This window comes from Sapajus apella, unplaced genomic scaffold (assembly GCF_009761245.1).
Source record: "Sapajus apella isolate SASKATOON/1434 unplaced genomic scaffold, GSC_monkey_1.0 scaffold124, whole genome shotgun sequence".
NCBI classification, from domain to species: Eukaryota; Metazoa; Chordata; class Mammalia; order Primates; family Cebidae; genus Sapajus; species Sapajus apella.
Genome location: NW_022437064.1, coordinates 3,535,213 through 3,551,305, shown reverse-complemented (window position 1 = coordinate 3,551,305; position 16,093 = coordinate 3,535,213). Strand labels below are relative to the sequence as shown.

At 34.1% G+C, this 16,093-nt stretch overlaps 1 protein-coding gene across 5 annotated transcripts; it reads right to left on the bottom strand.

Moving 5' to 3' along the window:
• Nucleotides 1-469: 469 nt before the first annotated feature.
• Nucleotides 470-15,646, bottom strand: TRMT10A (tRNA methyltransferase 10A). 5 transcript variants are annotated; one of them, XM_032261541.1, is made up of 8 exons: nt 15,486-15,646; nt 11,219-11,426; nt 10,076-10,238; nt 9,366-9,437; nt 8,194-8,268; nt 6,124-6,273; nt 3,243-3,348; nt 470-1,693 (listed from the first exon to the last, which is right to left on the bottom strand). In XM_032261541.1, exons 2-8 carry the CDS (start codon nt 11,401-11,403, stop codon nt 1,428-1,430), a joined length of 1,017 nt encoding a protein of 338 aa, XP_032117432.1. In that variant the 5' UTR covers nt 11,404-11,426; nt 15,486-15,646; the 3' UTR covers nt 470-1,427. The 5 variants fall into 5 exon arrangements, with proteins under 5 accessions (XP_032117432.1, XP_032117431.1, XP_032117434.1 ...); XM_032261540.1 differs by having other exon boundaries at nt 11,219-11,413; nt 15,486-15,645; XM_032261543.1 differs by lacking the exon at nt 15,486-15,646 and adding an exon at nt 15,107-15,273.
• Between the last annotated feature and the right edge of the window lie 447 nt (nt 15,647-16,093).

Here is a 16,093-nt window from a genome sequence, read left to right as displayed (position 1 = left end):
GGTAACTATAATGGATTACTAAGAACAAAGTAACAAAAATAGACAGCAAATATCAATACTAAATCCAATAAATCTTCTATTGTGTGTATATATGTTGGTATGTAACATATATAGTGTAAGTTAAGCACTTTTAAAATATATATAAATATAAATATAACTTTTATATATTAAAAAGAAGACAAAAGAATAGGAACTAGTTTTACCCAAACTCAATGAAGGCTACTGAAATCCTTTAGCTGTGACAGAGACCAATCACTTTACCTTACACATTAGGAAACTAAAACAGCTCCCTTTTACACTATTCTTTCTTGTCAGCATTCCCATACAAATGTTTAGCTAAGGATTTTTGTACTTAATAAAATTCAAATTGCTCTTAGTGTGTTCAACACAACCATTCACAAGTAATACAGATATATGGCAAATGGCAAATCAATCATATTACCAATTAATAACTGAGAACCATACATGATCAGGACAGATATAAATATATTTACATGCATATTTTCACATGTATATGTCATTTATAGAAGCATACATTAGTATGAATATTCTTATATGAGAAGAGGCAGATGTACATATAAACTTTATTCATCTTAAAAGCCAACAAATATTTTTTAAAAAAAATATGAAAGAAAAACACAGCTGCTAAGAACTGTTTCATTTTAAATGCAGGTAAAGGCAAAATTGATCTTTTAATAGCAACAGCATTATAAAATAATTTAGTCTGCAAAATTCAATTTTATAATTGAAGTAACTTATCACCATTGTAAGAACTAAACAAATGAATTAAAGAGATTCTCAATTCTTCAGTAATTACTTTAGAACCACAAAAAGGCATCACAAGAAGGAACAGATATGCACTCCACAGTCCAAAAGGAATGAATTATTAATGTCTATTACGCTGCTACTTCTTCCTAAAATTACTACATTTCTTTCAAATAACTAAGTTAAACATAAAAGCTGCAAATAGAGGGGAATCTACCATACACAACATTCTGATAGATTGACAGTATATTTATGAATATGTGTCCTCACAGATGTAGACAATAGATCATAAAGATGTTGAAGGACTATAAAATAATAAAACTGAAAAGTCAGAAGGCACATTCTAAAGAATATAAAATGAAAGAAAATGAAAATATACTAATAAAGTAAAATTATCTAGAAACTACTATTTGAGGCTTTAAAAACAAAAACAAAAACAAAAACCCACATACACATTTAAATCTTCTTATGCAAAATCAAAAAATATTTTCTTACAAAGTTTAATGGGCTTTTTTATTATCATTTAGCTCCAAAAAAAAAAAAAAGTTTTAAAATTCACAACAGAAATAAGAGAAAATAAAATTTTCTTCCAATTTCAATATTCTATATAGTACTTCACCTTCTCCTAATTTTTCCTTAAACTAAAAGGAAACCAGGTAATATTAGTGTGGCAGAGAGTTGGCTGTAGATTCAGTGTGATTTTCCTTATCCTGCTTTTCTTCATGTGGTGAATCTGGTTCATTTCTGCTATATTCCTCCTCACTGGAATCACTGTCCGATCCACCTTCCTCCACCCTGACAGACTGCTTGTCATGAGAACTTTCACAGGCTTTGTCTGTGGGAACAGCTCCTTTCCGCTGGGGCAAGACAGTAAAAAATGCTTCTTGCCAGTCTCTTGTTTCCAGGTATTCCAGAATAATCTCAAACACTGCAATAAAGACAAACTCCATACATTTCTTAGCCAAGCTCATCACAATGCTGCATGCTGTCTTTTAAAATATATTGCCTTTGTATTAAGACTCTTATTTTGTCCTAACAACTACGGTACTTTGTTCTTATCTCTTCTTTCTATTGTCTGTCAAGGCCAATTTGCCCCAAGGTCCTCCAGCCCAGTTACCTATCTAGCTTTTTCTCAGTTCAGTTCTTAAGCACTCAGAAATTTACCAGTATCTCATGTCAATTATAATCAATAAAGACCTTTTCAGTTTCTCTCCTACTGTTTTTTGACCCCTTCACATCTTTATCCTTTACAAGTTAACAACCTGGTTAGCATTTATTTAACTTTCTTCATGTTTCCTATAAAGAGCCATTGACACTAGGAGCTCCTTGCCTGCTTTTTTTTCTCTTTTCTTTCTTTTTATATACATTGGCTGTAGTAAAGAGTCCCAATATTGTCTCTGGGGTACTCTTACTTCAGCATACTGCTAAAGGGCTAACTTGAATTACTTTGTGGAAAATGTAATTTCCACTATATATCAAAGGTTTTAGAGGCAATTCCTTTGTTGAATCAATAATTTCATTTATATAACTCCCTAGAACCTGCTATATAGGAAGTATTTAGTGTATAAAAATCGTTTAATAAGTAGTCGTGTATTGACTTAAAGAATTTTTTTAAAGCAAAGTCTAGGCGAAGACAGGTACACGAATGTCTATTTTAATGTTATTTGCAACAGTAAAAAGAAAAAAAACACAATTCAACCACGGGAGAATGTTTAAATTTTTGTATATTAAAAGATGGACTACCATTTTTTAAATAAATAAATAACTTACTTACTTACTTTATTTATTTATTTATTTATTTATTTGAGACAGGGTCTCACTCTGTTGCCCAAGCTGTAGTGCAGCGGCACAATCATAGCTCACTGCAGCCTCGACCTCCTGAGCTCAGGTGATCCTCCCATCTAAGCCTCCTGAATAGCTGGGACTATAAGCACCCACCATCATGCTCAGCTAATTATTGTATTTTTTGTAAAGATGAAGTTTCACCATGTAGTCCAGGCTGTTTTCAAACTCCTAGGCTTAAGAAATCAGCCTGCCTGGGTCTCCAAAAGTGCTAGGATTACAGCCCTGAGCCACCGTGCCTGGCCACAATTAACAATGATTCAATGACATGAAAAAATAAAGTGATAAAGGAGAGAAAATATCCCAGATTTACAACATTGTATGTAATACAGTAAAAATCCAATTATGTAATAAATAATAATATATCTGCATAGGAAAAGAACTGGAAGTCAACACCAAAAAGTTAACACCAAATATCTCTGTGTAGTAAGATATAGCTAATTTTTGAATACTTGCATACATTTTCAAATTTTTCTAATATGTCTTATTTCTGTTAAACAAATTATAAATGATAACTTTTTATAATTTTGTCTCCAGCAAGGCGTAATACTTTCTACCTGTTCAAATACTAAATGTAATATTCTTTCTCACAATGTTCGCTCAGCTATATTTTCAGTTTATCCCTTACAGCTTACCATGATTAACTGCCAAAACTTTTCGACTATTCATCTTCACAAAATTTCCAAGTGGGAGCTGTGCATGATTGATTCCATAATCCGATGCTTGTTTATATGTGACACCCTAAAACAAAGATACTATGACTTCAACAAGAACATTAAATTATTTTAAGGCTCTGTAATAGTATAAATAATTTTTAGAAAAGATTTATAGTTTAGAGAATGTACAGTTCAGAGAATATTATCTGAAGAGGGGTATGTATGTGTTTTACTGCTCATTTGGAAACATTCTCTTGACAATAAGTATAGTCAATGTTTAGAGCATTTGTTTTAACCTCCTCAAGTTACAAATTAGGAAACCAAAAATATTATGTTTCCTGCCCAGTTACAAAGCTCCTCAGCAGCAGAACCACAAGAAAAATCTGCTCACGTGTCTCCTGACTCAAGTATTAATTTCCCCATTCTACCCTGCCTTTATCTCAGTTTAAAATAAAGTCCTGCACTGCATAACAAAGTTTCAGGCAACAACAGATCTCATATACAGTGGTGGTCCCATGAGATTATAATGGAGTTGAAATATTCCTGTCACCTAGTGACTGTGGAGCTGTGGAACATCATACTGAAATGCATTACTCGTGTTTGTGGTGATGCTGACAAACCTTCTGCTCGTCACATCAAAGTACAGCACTATAATTATGTACAGTAAATAATGTTTGAGAATAATAAATTATATTACCAGTTACGTATTTACTATACTTTTTATCATTAGTATACTTCTCCTACTCTTAAAAAAAAAATAGTTACATATAAAACAGCCTTAGGCAGGTTCTTAGGAGGCATTCCAGGAGAAGGCACTGTTACTATAGAAGATGACAGCTCCACGCATGTCATTACCCCTAAAGACCTTCCAGTGGACCAAGATGTAGAGGTAGACGACAGTGATATTGATGATCCTGACTCTATGTAGGCCTATGCTAATGTGTGTGTTTGTGTCTTTGTTTTTAACAAAAAAGTTTAAAAAGCTAAAGAAAAAGAGAAAAAAAATTTTAACTTTAAAAAGTTAAAAAAAAATTAAGAATAGAAAGAAGCTTATGGAATAAGGATATATGAAAGAAAATATTTTTGTACAGCTGTATAATGTGTTTATGTTTTACGCTAAATGCTATTACAAAAGAGTCTAAAAGTTTTAAAAATTAAGTTTATAAAGTAAAAAAAGTTACAGTAAGCTAAGGTTAATTCGTTACTGAAGAAAAAAATTAGTGTAGTGTAAGTGTATAATATTTATAACGTCTACAGTAGTACACAGTAATATCTAGGTCTTCACATTTATTTGCCACTTCCTTACTGACTCACCTAGAGCAACTTGCAGTCCTGCAAGCACCACTCATGGTAAGTGCCCCTATACAGGTATACATGAATTTTTAAAATCTTTTATAACATTTATGTTTAAATACGTTTAGAAACACAAAGACCATTATGTTACAACTGTCTACGCTATTTGGTACAGTAACATTCTGTATAGGTTTGTAGCCTAGGAGCAATAGGCTATGCCATGCAGCCTATGTGTAATAGGCTATACAGTCTAGGTTTCTGTAAGTACACTCTGTAATGTTCATATCGCTTAATGGTGCAATTCTCAGAACATACCCCATCGTTAAGCAACGTATGACTGTATTTAAACTGAATTCAATTATGTAACACTACTTTATACAAATGGCAAAAACAAATTAAATGAAAACTTGAATTGAGAAATTTTAAATAACAGATGATGTTTTATTTTTCCCTTTCTGTAAATTAAAAAAATGCTGAATATGAATTTTATCTCTTGCCAAAATTAAAATCCTTGAAGCCTATGTCTAACCGGAACTGAAATGGTCAACAAACAGAGTACAGGAGAAAGAAAAGCTCATTTCTCAACTGATGGTTTACATATTTGGTGGGTGGGGGGGCAAATAATTAGTAGATTGAAGTAGGTGCTTTTGAAAACAAAACTGTTTTAGTTCAGAGAAACAAACACGAAAAAATATGTGGTTCTATATAAATAACAAAACAGAATTTTTCCACTAAGAAAAAAATAAAAAGGCTAAAGATCATTCTGATAAAATTCCCTATGATGCAACAGAGCTGCAACTGTCCAATTGGTAGCCATATGTGATTACTTAAATTGATTACAGTTTATAAAATTCAGTTCTTCAGTCATACTGTACACATTTGTACACACATAGTGAAGAACAGAATTTCGTAAATTGTAATCAATTTAAATTTAAGTAGTCACACGTGGTTACCAATTGGACAGCTGCAGCTCTATTGCCACAGAGCTAACATACTGGACGAGCAGATATGAAAAATTTTGTATGCTGCAGCATTGCCGGTGAAGTATAAAATGACATTTTCTTTTAGAAAGTGCATTTCTGTAATTTTTCATCCAAATAAAGGTATAGATGGGAGGAGAGAAAAGTACAAACGTAAGAGAATAGAAAAAACATCTCATGAAAATAACATATTTAAAAACTAGTTTAAATTCCAATGGCTTAGCAACTGATTAGCAGCAGTATCTCCTATCAATAAAGTGTAATGGTTAAGCATGTAGACTTCAGAGCAATCTGCCTGGTTTCAAATAGCTGCCATGTCACCTGCTACTACTGATTTTAGACTAAATTTCTCTGTGCTGTGAATTTCTTACCTGTGGAATGTAGATGATAATAGCACTAAACTCACTGGGTTGTAATGAAGATTAAGTAAGCTAATGTATGTGAAATACTTTGCTTAGCTCAAAAGGTGACTGACATATAGTAAGCACTCAATAAAGATCAGCTGTCATTAGTATTACTGTTACTTTCAGGAAAAGCTGAAATAGCAATTTTAAGTAGCAAAGGCAAAAATAAAAATTTAATAGTACCTTGCAATGGTTGTGATCTACTAATCCTCCAATCACATAGGCCTTTGATTCATCTAATTCCTTCAGTATATTAGGTGAATCTGATGTAAGATAAATCAGGTCTTCTTTTTTTATGAGTTCACTGTAGTGCTCTGGTTTGATATGGATATCCTTTAAGACACAGGGGAAAGACGTTACTAATTAACAGGATCTTATGAATATTATCTACAAATGATTATTCTCTTTTCCCAAAACAAATCCATCCAAAAACATGTAAAATGAAGTTCAAAAGAATACAATCATTACAATGCATTATTTAGAATTTACTACATCAATTCCTTATCATCTCACACCTTGATCATTTAAATAGCCTCTTAATTTTATTTCCTCGTTGCTGGCCTGAGACCCCTCCAACCTACTTCCACACATTGATAGCAGGCTCATTTTCTAAAAACATGACTTCCAATGTTTTATCTTTTTCTGTGGAATATAATCTAAACTCTTTAATAACTCTTTCCTGAATATGGCACTAATCTACTTTTCCAACTTTATCTCAGTTCTAACAAAACAAATGCATTTTTACCGCCACATACTTGCTCATATTGTTCTACAACCAAAGAATGCCTTCTCCAATTACTTCCTCTCCATCTACATGAATCATGAAAGGGAACAGCTTATAGATTTAATTAATTCCATATATCTGTTGTTACAAAGAGATACACATTTGAAAACTTCTTCGCCAAAACTGTCAGATCATGGGTATAAAATTGAACAATAGCTGGCAGTCATGATTTTGCAACCCACACTGATTGCATAAAAGAATATGTATCACCAGGCTCAGATGACATTTACCCAATAATTTTTAATGAAACCAAGAATGAAGCAAAAGAACTCTCTCCTAAAATGTATAATTAATAAATAGCTACTTTTCTGGAAAATGTTTTACTATAAATTTAACCTTTATACTTAATAAGGGCCCCAAGAGGAACCTGATTAATTAGAGACCAATGAAGCTCAAGTCTCTCTGGAAAGCTGATGGTATAAATGATAAATTTAACAAGTCGCAAAATAACTGAAAACATGACTCTTAATTTATTACACTATTTCTTGGAAAAACAGGCACAAACATAGGATTTGATAAATATATTGTACTTAAAAACTTAAAAGCCTTTGAAAATGTTTCATATCATAGACTATTAACAAAATAAAAGCCTTCATTATAGAATTAGTGAATCTGAAAGGGAAATTGTGTCACTGACAGAACTGATTTTGAGAAAGAAAAAAGTACAGGGATAACCCAGGACTTTTCTAAATAGGATCGAGTTCCTCAGGGACTGGTACCAAAGACAACCTATTTTGTCATCTTTACCAATGATTGAGAACAATTTGGTCCAACAGAAAAAACAAAAAAACAAAAAAACTGTGAAGCGACATACGCAATTTTAAATATTCTAGTACCCACATTTTAAAAAGTGAAAATAGATAAAATTAATTTTAACAATTTATTTTTTTAACACAGTGTACCCAAAATGTTACTATTTGAACATTTAATAAATGTTTTAAAAATTATCTAGGATATATTCACATTCTTTTTTCTCTCTTCTGCGGTACTGAGTCTTTGAAATCCAGTATGTATTTCCTATTCATAGCACATTTCAATTCACAATTCAGACTATCACATTTCAAGTTCAATAGTCACACGTGGTCAGTGGCCAGGACAGGGAAAGAAGAAACAGAATGCAGGCACACTTTCAAAATTTAGAGTGATTTCATTTTTATAGGTAACATATAATGTTTAGCTAGTATGCTAGGGAAAAATGATATAAAGATCCTTAAAATTATTTCTTTTTAAAAATATGTTTTAAAAGTTGACAGTAAAATAGGTAAGATTTAATGAGAACAAATACCAACTACCAGATATCTTGCTCCCTTCTTCAGCATCTCCAGTTTGTAATCTTAGACTTAGGTTCAGCCATTACATCTGGAGATTGTTATATTAAGTAGCATTATATACAATTTAGGTACAAAATGTAGATCTTTAGAAACATAAAAATACCTGGAATTATGTGAGAATTTATCTGTTTTAATTACCTTCCAGTTGACCCATCCTTTGTCATTTTCATCCATGTTCTTTTTCAGCTGGCCTCCATGGCTTGTCAAGTAAAACTGATAAAAGATTTGTTGGTATAGAAAGAGAGAACAAATATCCATTTGAGTCTAATATTTTATTTCTCTCATTTACTCATCTGACAATCTACGAAACACAAAATATATTTATTCTCATTGATCTAGAAAAATAAATTTGTGACATGCTTTGAGCATACAATAAACTGCGGTAGAAATGGTATGTTTTGTGTGTGTGTTTCATAACCCAGTAGCTGCAGTATCCTATTTACATTTTCATCACAAGTAGTTATAACTTGTCTCTACCTTAATCATCACTTTTCTGCAAACTCCCTGCTTCCATGTCAAGTTCCTATTCTTTTTTTTCTGATACCAGTTTTTTTTTTTTTAAACCAAATGCAGTCTTCATATTTTTTCTTTGATTCTAAACCCTGACACCTATTTAAGTCTCAATCAAGGGTGAGAAAGGGTCTACTACAGATAAAAATGGGAATATAAGGAGTATCATATAAGTGTGGTATGAAACTATAAAACATAAAAAATACAAAAGTCTAAAATTACTATCACTAGGTAAAAACAAAATATCTAACCAAAATATATTAATAGTTCCTGGTTCTTAACATCAGTGAGCTAGTATTAATTTTTAGGTCACCTAGAATTCCAACAGAAAGATGTTATTCTTAACAATAGCCAAATAGTCTCCCAAATCACTCCTTACCTCAGCTTAAAAATACCTGTCTAAACTTTCAGCGACTCAAAAGAAAACAAAAAACCTTTAAGGAGACAAAATCTACACAACAGATACCACAGCATATATCAAGCAGCCACAGCTTTTGGCCCTGAGAAACTGGTATAAAAAGATATGTATGTCCTACAGTGAAGATATTCAACTACATGGCAATGAAAAGGTCAATTTGTATAAGACTGATGATTACTGGAAAGAGTGTGTCTAAGATACCATACTGAAAGATGTTTAAAATATTTTGCTTTATTTTTGTCAAAAAAGAAAATAATTTTCAAATTGGCATTAAACAAGATTACCTGTAAGCCTCCTGCAAAGACTATAGGAATTATCTATGTCTTTAGCCATGAAAGATATAAAAGAAAACTAGAGTCTGCTTTAAAATCTTCAGACATACCTGCACAGGATGCAGTGCCCGTCGGTTTTCTGCATAACATCGCTGAATCTGCTTATGAAGTTTCTTAATGTCCTATTACAGAGTTCAATTTTTAAAGCAAAGTTATTAAAATTTTCTATGGCCATTTTGTGATCTTAAAGGAATGGAATACACAGAAGGAATGACTATATACATACAATTCTTCTTCTTAAATACAAATCCATTCTGATGAACATTATTTGATTCCTTACATACTAACAAAATTACTATAAGTTAATGCTCTGTAAGTGACCCATTATTTTATATTTTGTATTTATTTAAAATGCTAGTTCATGAAAACAACTACTCTCTTAAGAAACAACAACAAAACACTTTTAGAGCCATAATATTACTGTTTTCATGTTTCACCAACACTGATAAAACCCTACAGATCTTTATGATTACTAAATGGCTAATTTAGTTCTGTCATCTAGACTATAAAGTGTGTGTTTGTCTCTCTTTCCTGTCTGCACACATACAGACACACACACACATACACACACACACACACATAAATATACAAATTCATTATATCAATGAGATTTACTAGCTGATTTAACTTAGGGGAAAGAAATTTGCAAAACTCAAGATTCATTTCAATGCATAAAGTTAAATAAACGGGATATTATATATTAAAACAAGGATGATTCGACCTAATTCATATACAAGATTTTTCTGACAATTCATGATACCTTTAATACCATTAAGTCATCAAAACTACAGTCAATGATAAGGCGAAGGGTGCTATGAACCACATCTCTTCGAACACGTTTTCTGTCATTTCCATCTGAGTGTGATTCCACTTGACATTGTCGCTCCAATTTCTTCCTCTTGCGTTTTTCCTTCCGCTTTTGTCTAAAATTAGTTATTGAAATTACATTTTGTTATTGTGTATCCAGTTATTCACAAGACTCTTTTAAATAATTACTTTTAAAAACTATCAGGTTAAGCCATAGGAAATTGTCACTTCTGTGACCGTTCAAAAATGGTCAAGTATTACCAGTTTTATACAGTCCATCTAAAAGCTTCAGATAGAAAGGAAATGAGCTTCCAAAAATGATCTAAAGCTTTCTATTTAAATCCTAACTATACCTCCACAATAGTTTCATTTGTTATTGGTATCATACTATCCATAAGAAAACCTTATAAATACTGACTTTGAGTTATCATGAATTTTACTTTCATCATCCACCTATATAATTTTTTTTGTTTCGCTGTTTTTTTTCTTTTCTTTTTTTTTTTTTTTTGAGACCAAGTTTCACTTTTGTTGCCCAAGCTGGAGTGCAATGGCGAGATCTCGGCTCACTGCAACCTACACCTCCCCGAGTTCAAGCGATTCTCCTACCTCTGCCTCCTGGGCAGCTAGGAGGTAAAGAAAAAAAGCAAAATAAAATTGTTCATTAAAAAAAATTACATACTTTTTCTCTAATTTACACCAACTATAGTTTATTTTCTTTTCGTAAATTTTGGTGTTTATTACAGTAACAAATTTAGCCTAACTGCTTTCACTAAAACCTACAATGGTTCTTCTGGCAAAATCAATGTTAGGCCAAAACTTGACCTTTCTGAGTTGGCTGTTTTTATTCCATAACTAGCATATGGACACTAATTACACTCCTTATACAAGACAGTTGTTTCAAAAATTGTGCTGCTACTCATAACATACGTTGTTAACTTCAATTTTTTTCTCTTGCATGCTTCTTTTCACTTTTGTCTAAAATTAGTGATTGAATTTTAAGTAACACAATTACACTTAATATGCCAAAGAGCTATGCAAGGTCTAACATTCCATATTTCTAAATAAAAAGAGAGCATATACATTTTGAAACACATACTTCCGGAGTTCCCGTTGTTCTTCCCATTGTTTCTGTTTTATTAGTTTTTTCATTTGCCTTTTAGATATTGGTTCAGACCCTTCACCTAATCTTGGCTTCTGGCTCTCCTCTTGATCTTCATTTAAGCCTTGCTTTTTGTCAACGTTAGAAGTTTCAATAAATGCTGGCAACATTTCAGACGACATTATTTGGTACCTCTGAAAAACAACTTTTGACATGAACAGATAATTTACAAACACAAAAAAGTTAAAAAACTAAAATAATAGGATGAAAATAAAAATTCAGACAATCAAATGCCATTTATTGGTAAATATCATTTAAATGCCATTTAATATCAATTAAGTATCATTCATCAGCAATGCTAGCAAAGGTCTGAAGAAATGGGGGGTTCCATATACTATTGGTTAAATTTCTGCAAAGAAATTAGAAATGCACACAAAAATGTACACAAGAGTAGAGGCAATACAGTGTTATTTTTAACAGTGAAAAGTTAGAAGCCTCTTGAATGTCGACAAAAGAAAACTAAACAATTATAGTTAATGTATAACACAGGCAAGGAATGTGAAGAAGCCAGTAAAACTTATATATCCAAAATTATTTAATGATAAGGGGAAATGGGTATAAGTTAAATAAAATCAAAGAAAAAAACATATACATTATGACCAACTTTTTAAAAAAAAGTATACACACAGACATGTTTAATTCTTACCTATGGTTTTATGCATTTTCTAAAGTTTATGTAATGAAAATTATTGTTTTTAAGAAAAGAAAAAAATATTTTAAAGAAAGATAAAAAGCATCTTTTCTGTAGTCTTTTTTAATGCTGTCGAATGAGGGAAATTACAAAAAGAAAAAACTGATTTTTAAAAATGAAATCAATAACCAGGAAAAAATTCACTTGACACAAATTAAAAATAGGGAAATCTGAAAATGACTTTAAAGTAAATTTGGCTGAGATATTTCAGAGAGGTAATAAGTAAATAAGAACTATAAAAACAAAACAGAAAATTGTGATACAAAAGCAGCCTTTCCTACAAAGCAAAACAAGAATTCATAAAAAATAACAATTTGAAAACCAGAAAATGAAGACATAAAAAGTTCAAAGGAAGAGACAAACTCCAGATTATTTGGCGTGCCAAGGGGTAATGATGATTTAAAAGATATCCTGACAATCTGACTCAGTATGCAGACAAAAACAGAACAGAAAAATAATATGGATGAGTAGTTAAGACTTGAATAACAGAATGAGAGGGACACAGGGAAAAAGGTAATTCGAGATAAACATATATATAGCCATGAATGCATTCATTACTTTTTTTAAAAAGCTAGGTAAGTAAGGTAATGCTTACCTTACTAGATGTGGGGAAACTGAAAAAGCCTAAAAAGACTAGAAGGAAAAAATTTAAAAATATATATTTTGATTCGCAGGCTCACTTTTTACTTTCTTTCAATATACAATACATTAAATAAAATTCAGCAATACAGGTATCTAAAACAATGCCTGGTGGAGGAAACTTAAAAGCACAATTAAAATTCACAGAAAACAAATTGCTCTCTTCATGAAATAAAAATTAATATTCCAAGAGAGCACATTTCCTTTTATCAGTGGTATCATTTTCAGTTAGTTCTCTATTTTATTCAAAAACTGGACGTGTTGATTAGCTCTATGTATGGATTTTTTTTTTTCTTTTTTTTGAGTCTTGCTCTATGGCCAGGCTGGAGTGCAGTGGGGCAATCTCGGGTCAGTGCAACATCCGCCTCTTGGGTTCAACGATTCAACTGCCTCGGCCTCCTGAGTAGCTAGTATTACAGGCACACGCCACTACGCCCAGCTAATATTTGTATTTTTCGTAGAGAAAGGTTTCACCATGTTGGTCAGGCTGAGCTCTAACTCCTGACCTCGTGATCCCACCGCCTTGGCCTCCCAGAGTGCTGGGATTACAGGTGTGAGCCACTGCGCCTGGCCTAAGTGAAGATTTTTTAAAAAGCAATGTAACGTTTTACAGCTCATGTACACCAGGGGGAGCATTTGCCTTTCCTATCTAAGAAGTCTTAAATTTAATTTGACCTGTCATAGCATTGTAATGTTTCAGTCTCTCAAATACAAGGAAAGGTCACAGGCTGGCTAACATCATCATCATCATCATCATCTTTTTTTAAACTATTCATAATTAAGAAAACGCACTGTACTAAGTTTTTAGATTTTAAATAAGCTAGGTGCATTGAGACAACGGAATGCAACAAAAATGATGCAAGCTTGATATACATTATTCCTTATAGCATACAAATATATCTACCGACTCACACTGTCTACACTATACAGTAAGTATAGTGTATATCTACACTGCACTATGTACTAGCATGTTCAGATTACCTGTTAAGCAAAACATAGCACTTTATTAGGTATACTTGCTTTCTAATTGTTTTAGTTTGGGCAATAACGTATAGAATTCTATAGTAGAATTTTGCATTCCTTTCTCACATGCAGTGATGCTCACAGTACATTTTTATTCATTCAACCAAGTTCACCAAATGTTCAAGAACGTATTTTATATTAACTATAAAAATACTTGTGTGAGGCCGGGCGCAGTGGCTCAAGCCCATAATCCTAGCATTTTGGGAGGCTGAGGTGGGCAGATCGCCTGAGGTCAGGTGCTCGAGACCAGTCTGACAAACACGGCAAAACCCTGTCTACTAAAAATACAAAAATTAGTCAGGTGTGGTGGTTTGGACGCCTCTAATCCCAGCTACTCGGGAGGCTGTGGCAGAAGAATCGCTTGAACCTAGGAGGTGGAGGTTGCAGTGTGACAAGATCGCACCACTGCACCGACAGAGTAAGACTCCATCTCCCAAAACATATCATATATCATATATATATGTATAATTTCACACAAATATATGGATATATGTGTGAAATTTTACTTAGCAAAAATTTTAAAAATTACTAGGGTTCATTCGCAGATACAGGTTATCAGGTGGGCTTACAAACTATCTCAATCTTCCTTGTATTTCTGTATCTTAGCACAGCTTAAGGCAAGGAGGATACATCTTAAATCAATGAAGACTAAAAGAAAAAAAAGTTTTTTAAAACTGCATAAGTTTTGAATTGGGATAAACAATCGTGGTAATTTATGACAGTCTCACTTCCAGAAAAATCTGAACGAACGTGAAAATAATGCAGAATGGAATTAATGACTTGATAGTGACACTTTTTTTTTTTTTCTTTTTTGAGATGGAGTTTCGCTTTTGCCCAGCTTGGAGCAATGGCGCAATCTCGGCTCATTGCAATCTCCGCCTCCCGGGTTCAAGCAATTCTGCTTCAGCCTCTCAAGTAGCTGGGATTACAGGCATTCGCCACCAAGCCCGCCTAATTTTATATTTTTAGTAAAGACGGAGTTTCACCCTGTTAGGCTGGTCTCGAACTCCTGACCTCAGGTGATCCACCCGCCTTGGCCTCCCAAAGTGTCGGAATTACCGTCGTGAGCCACCGCGCCCGGCCAGTAATGCCCTTTTAAAGACGTGCTGGCTAAACGTGGAGCAGCGAAAAGCCCTTTGTTCACTTCAGCAGTCAAGCCTTTTGGGCAGAGGAGATTCTTTCAGAAAGTGACAAGTAACTTGTCTTCATATCTTTAAAAAAATCCCCAAATTGAAAGTATGTCAGTGAAATCAAGTAACACTTCGATCTTTTCAACAGCTCACAGCACCTGCAGCAGCTTCCCCTCAGGCTCTCTACATTTCAGAGGGCTCAGCCACGTCAGCCCCTCCCAGGAAAAATAAGGTAAGGCAGCTTTGTAAAGCCTACGGTCTCTAGCCACGAAGTGGCAGGGGCATAACACGCTTTCCGGCCCTTTAGAGTACAGATTTCCCTCTCATTCTTTGCAAACTCACTTTTCACATACTACGGGCCGACTGCAACCCCAAAACACACGCCGACTGAAAAGGCCCCACCGTGTGGGCGGAGCGTCGCCCAATGTCCCTTCTAGGCTCCCCGCCAGCGAACGCACTCCAGGGGCGGGATTAAGCTGCCGCTGGCGAACCAGAGAGCAGCTGAGTAGGCCACGGGGGTGGGGGGGGGGGTAGGGGGAGAAGCGCCTATCCTCAACGTCATTTCCTTCAGCAACAGCGCCGCAGGCAACCACTTCCATACCACCGCTCCACTCTCCCCCGGAAGCCCTTCTTGCTAGTCGAGGGCTGCATAGCACGCGCACCTTTGCGCCCGAACAATACCCAAGTGACGGCGAGCGCCAGCCAGTGCCAGGACACTTACCGAGCTGAAGAGTTTACAGGGAAGTGAAAGCTAAGAAAAAAAGCCTTCCTGGGTTGGCCTGGTTACCGCTCCAGCTTCCTTCCACAGAAACTTCAATTCCCAGAGTCAGGGGCGGTAGTTACACAGTGGAGGGTACGGCGGTTGCGTCTTACGTCATCTAACTGCGCCAATTTCGAACCCGCAGTGGGAGAAAGGGGAGGGGTTTGAGCGGGGCGGGGTCCGGAGTTAGGGTTTTGGGAGTAGGATGTAGTTAGTTACAGTGATGTCTGTTTTTTCCAGTTCAAGAAGTAAAGTGTGTACCTGCACACGTGCACTCATTCATATATTCTTGTGGGGATTGGGTGGAGGAATTAAGATAGTCCCACTGTTAAAAATGCAAAACATGAAACAAGGCTCATAATATTTCTGTGTTGAAAATGAGAGAAAAGCATCTCTTGCCTAAATTATTATTTTTATTTTTGCATAGTAAAATTTACATTTATTTAGGAAATTCCTAACCATCCAAATGGTACTTCTGATTTCTAAGATGTAGAACTTTTTTTCTTTTTAAAACTGCTGTTGTACCTCAGGAGATAAGAGAACAGATACTTTTATATGCCGTACATTTA

What these genes read in the sequence shown, in the direction of transcription:
- TRMT10A (XM_032261541.1), bottom strand. Translation starts at nt 11,403, where the DNA reads ATGTCGTCTGAAATGTTGCCAGCATTTATTGAAACTTCTAACGTTGAC. An exon ending in ATGACTTAATGGTATTAAAG is followed by an intron (nt 9,438 to 10,075) that starts GTATCATGAATT and finishes ACTCTGTAATAG; the next exon opens with GACATTAAGAAACTTCATAA. An exon ending in AGTTTTGGCAGTTAATCATG is followed by an intron (nt 1,694 to 3,242) that starts GTAAGCTGTAAG and finishes TCTTTATTGCAG; the next exon opens with TGTTTGAGATTATTCTGGAA.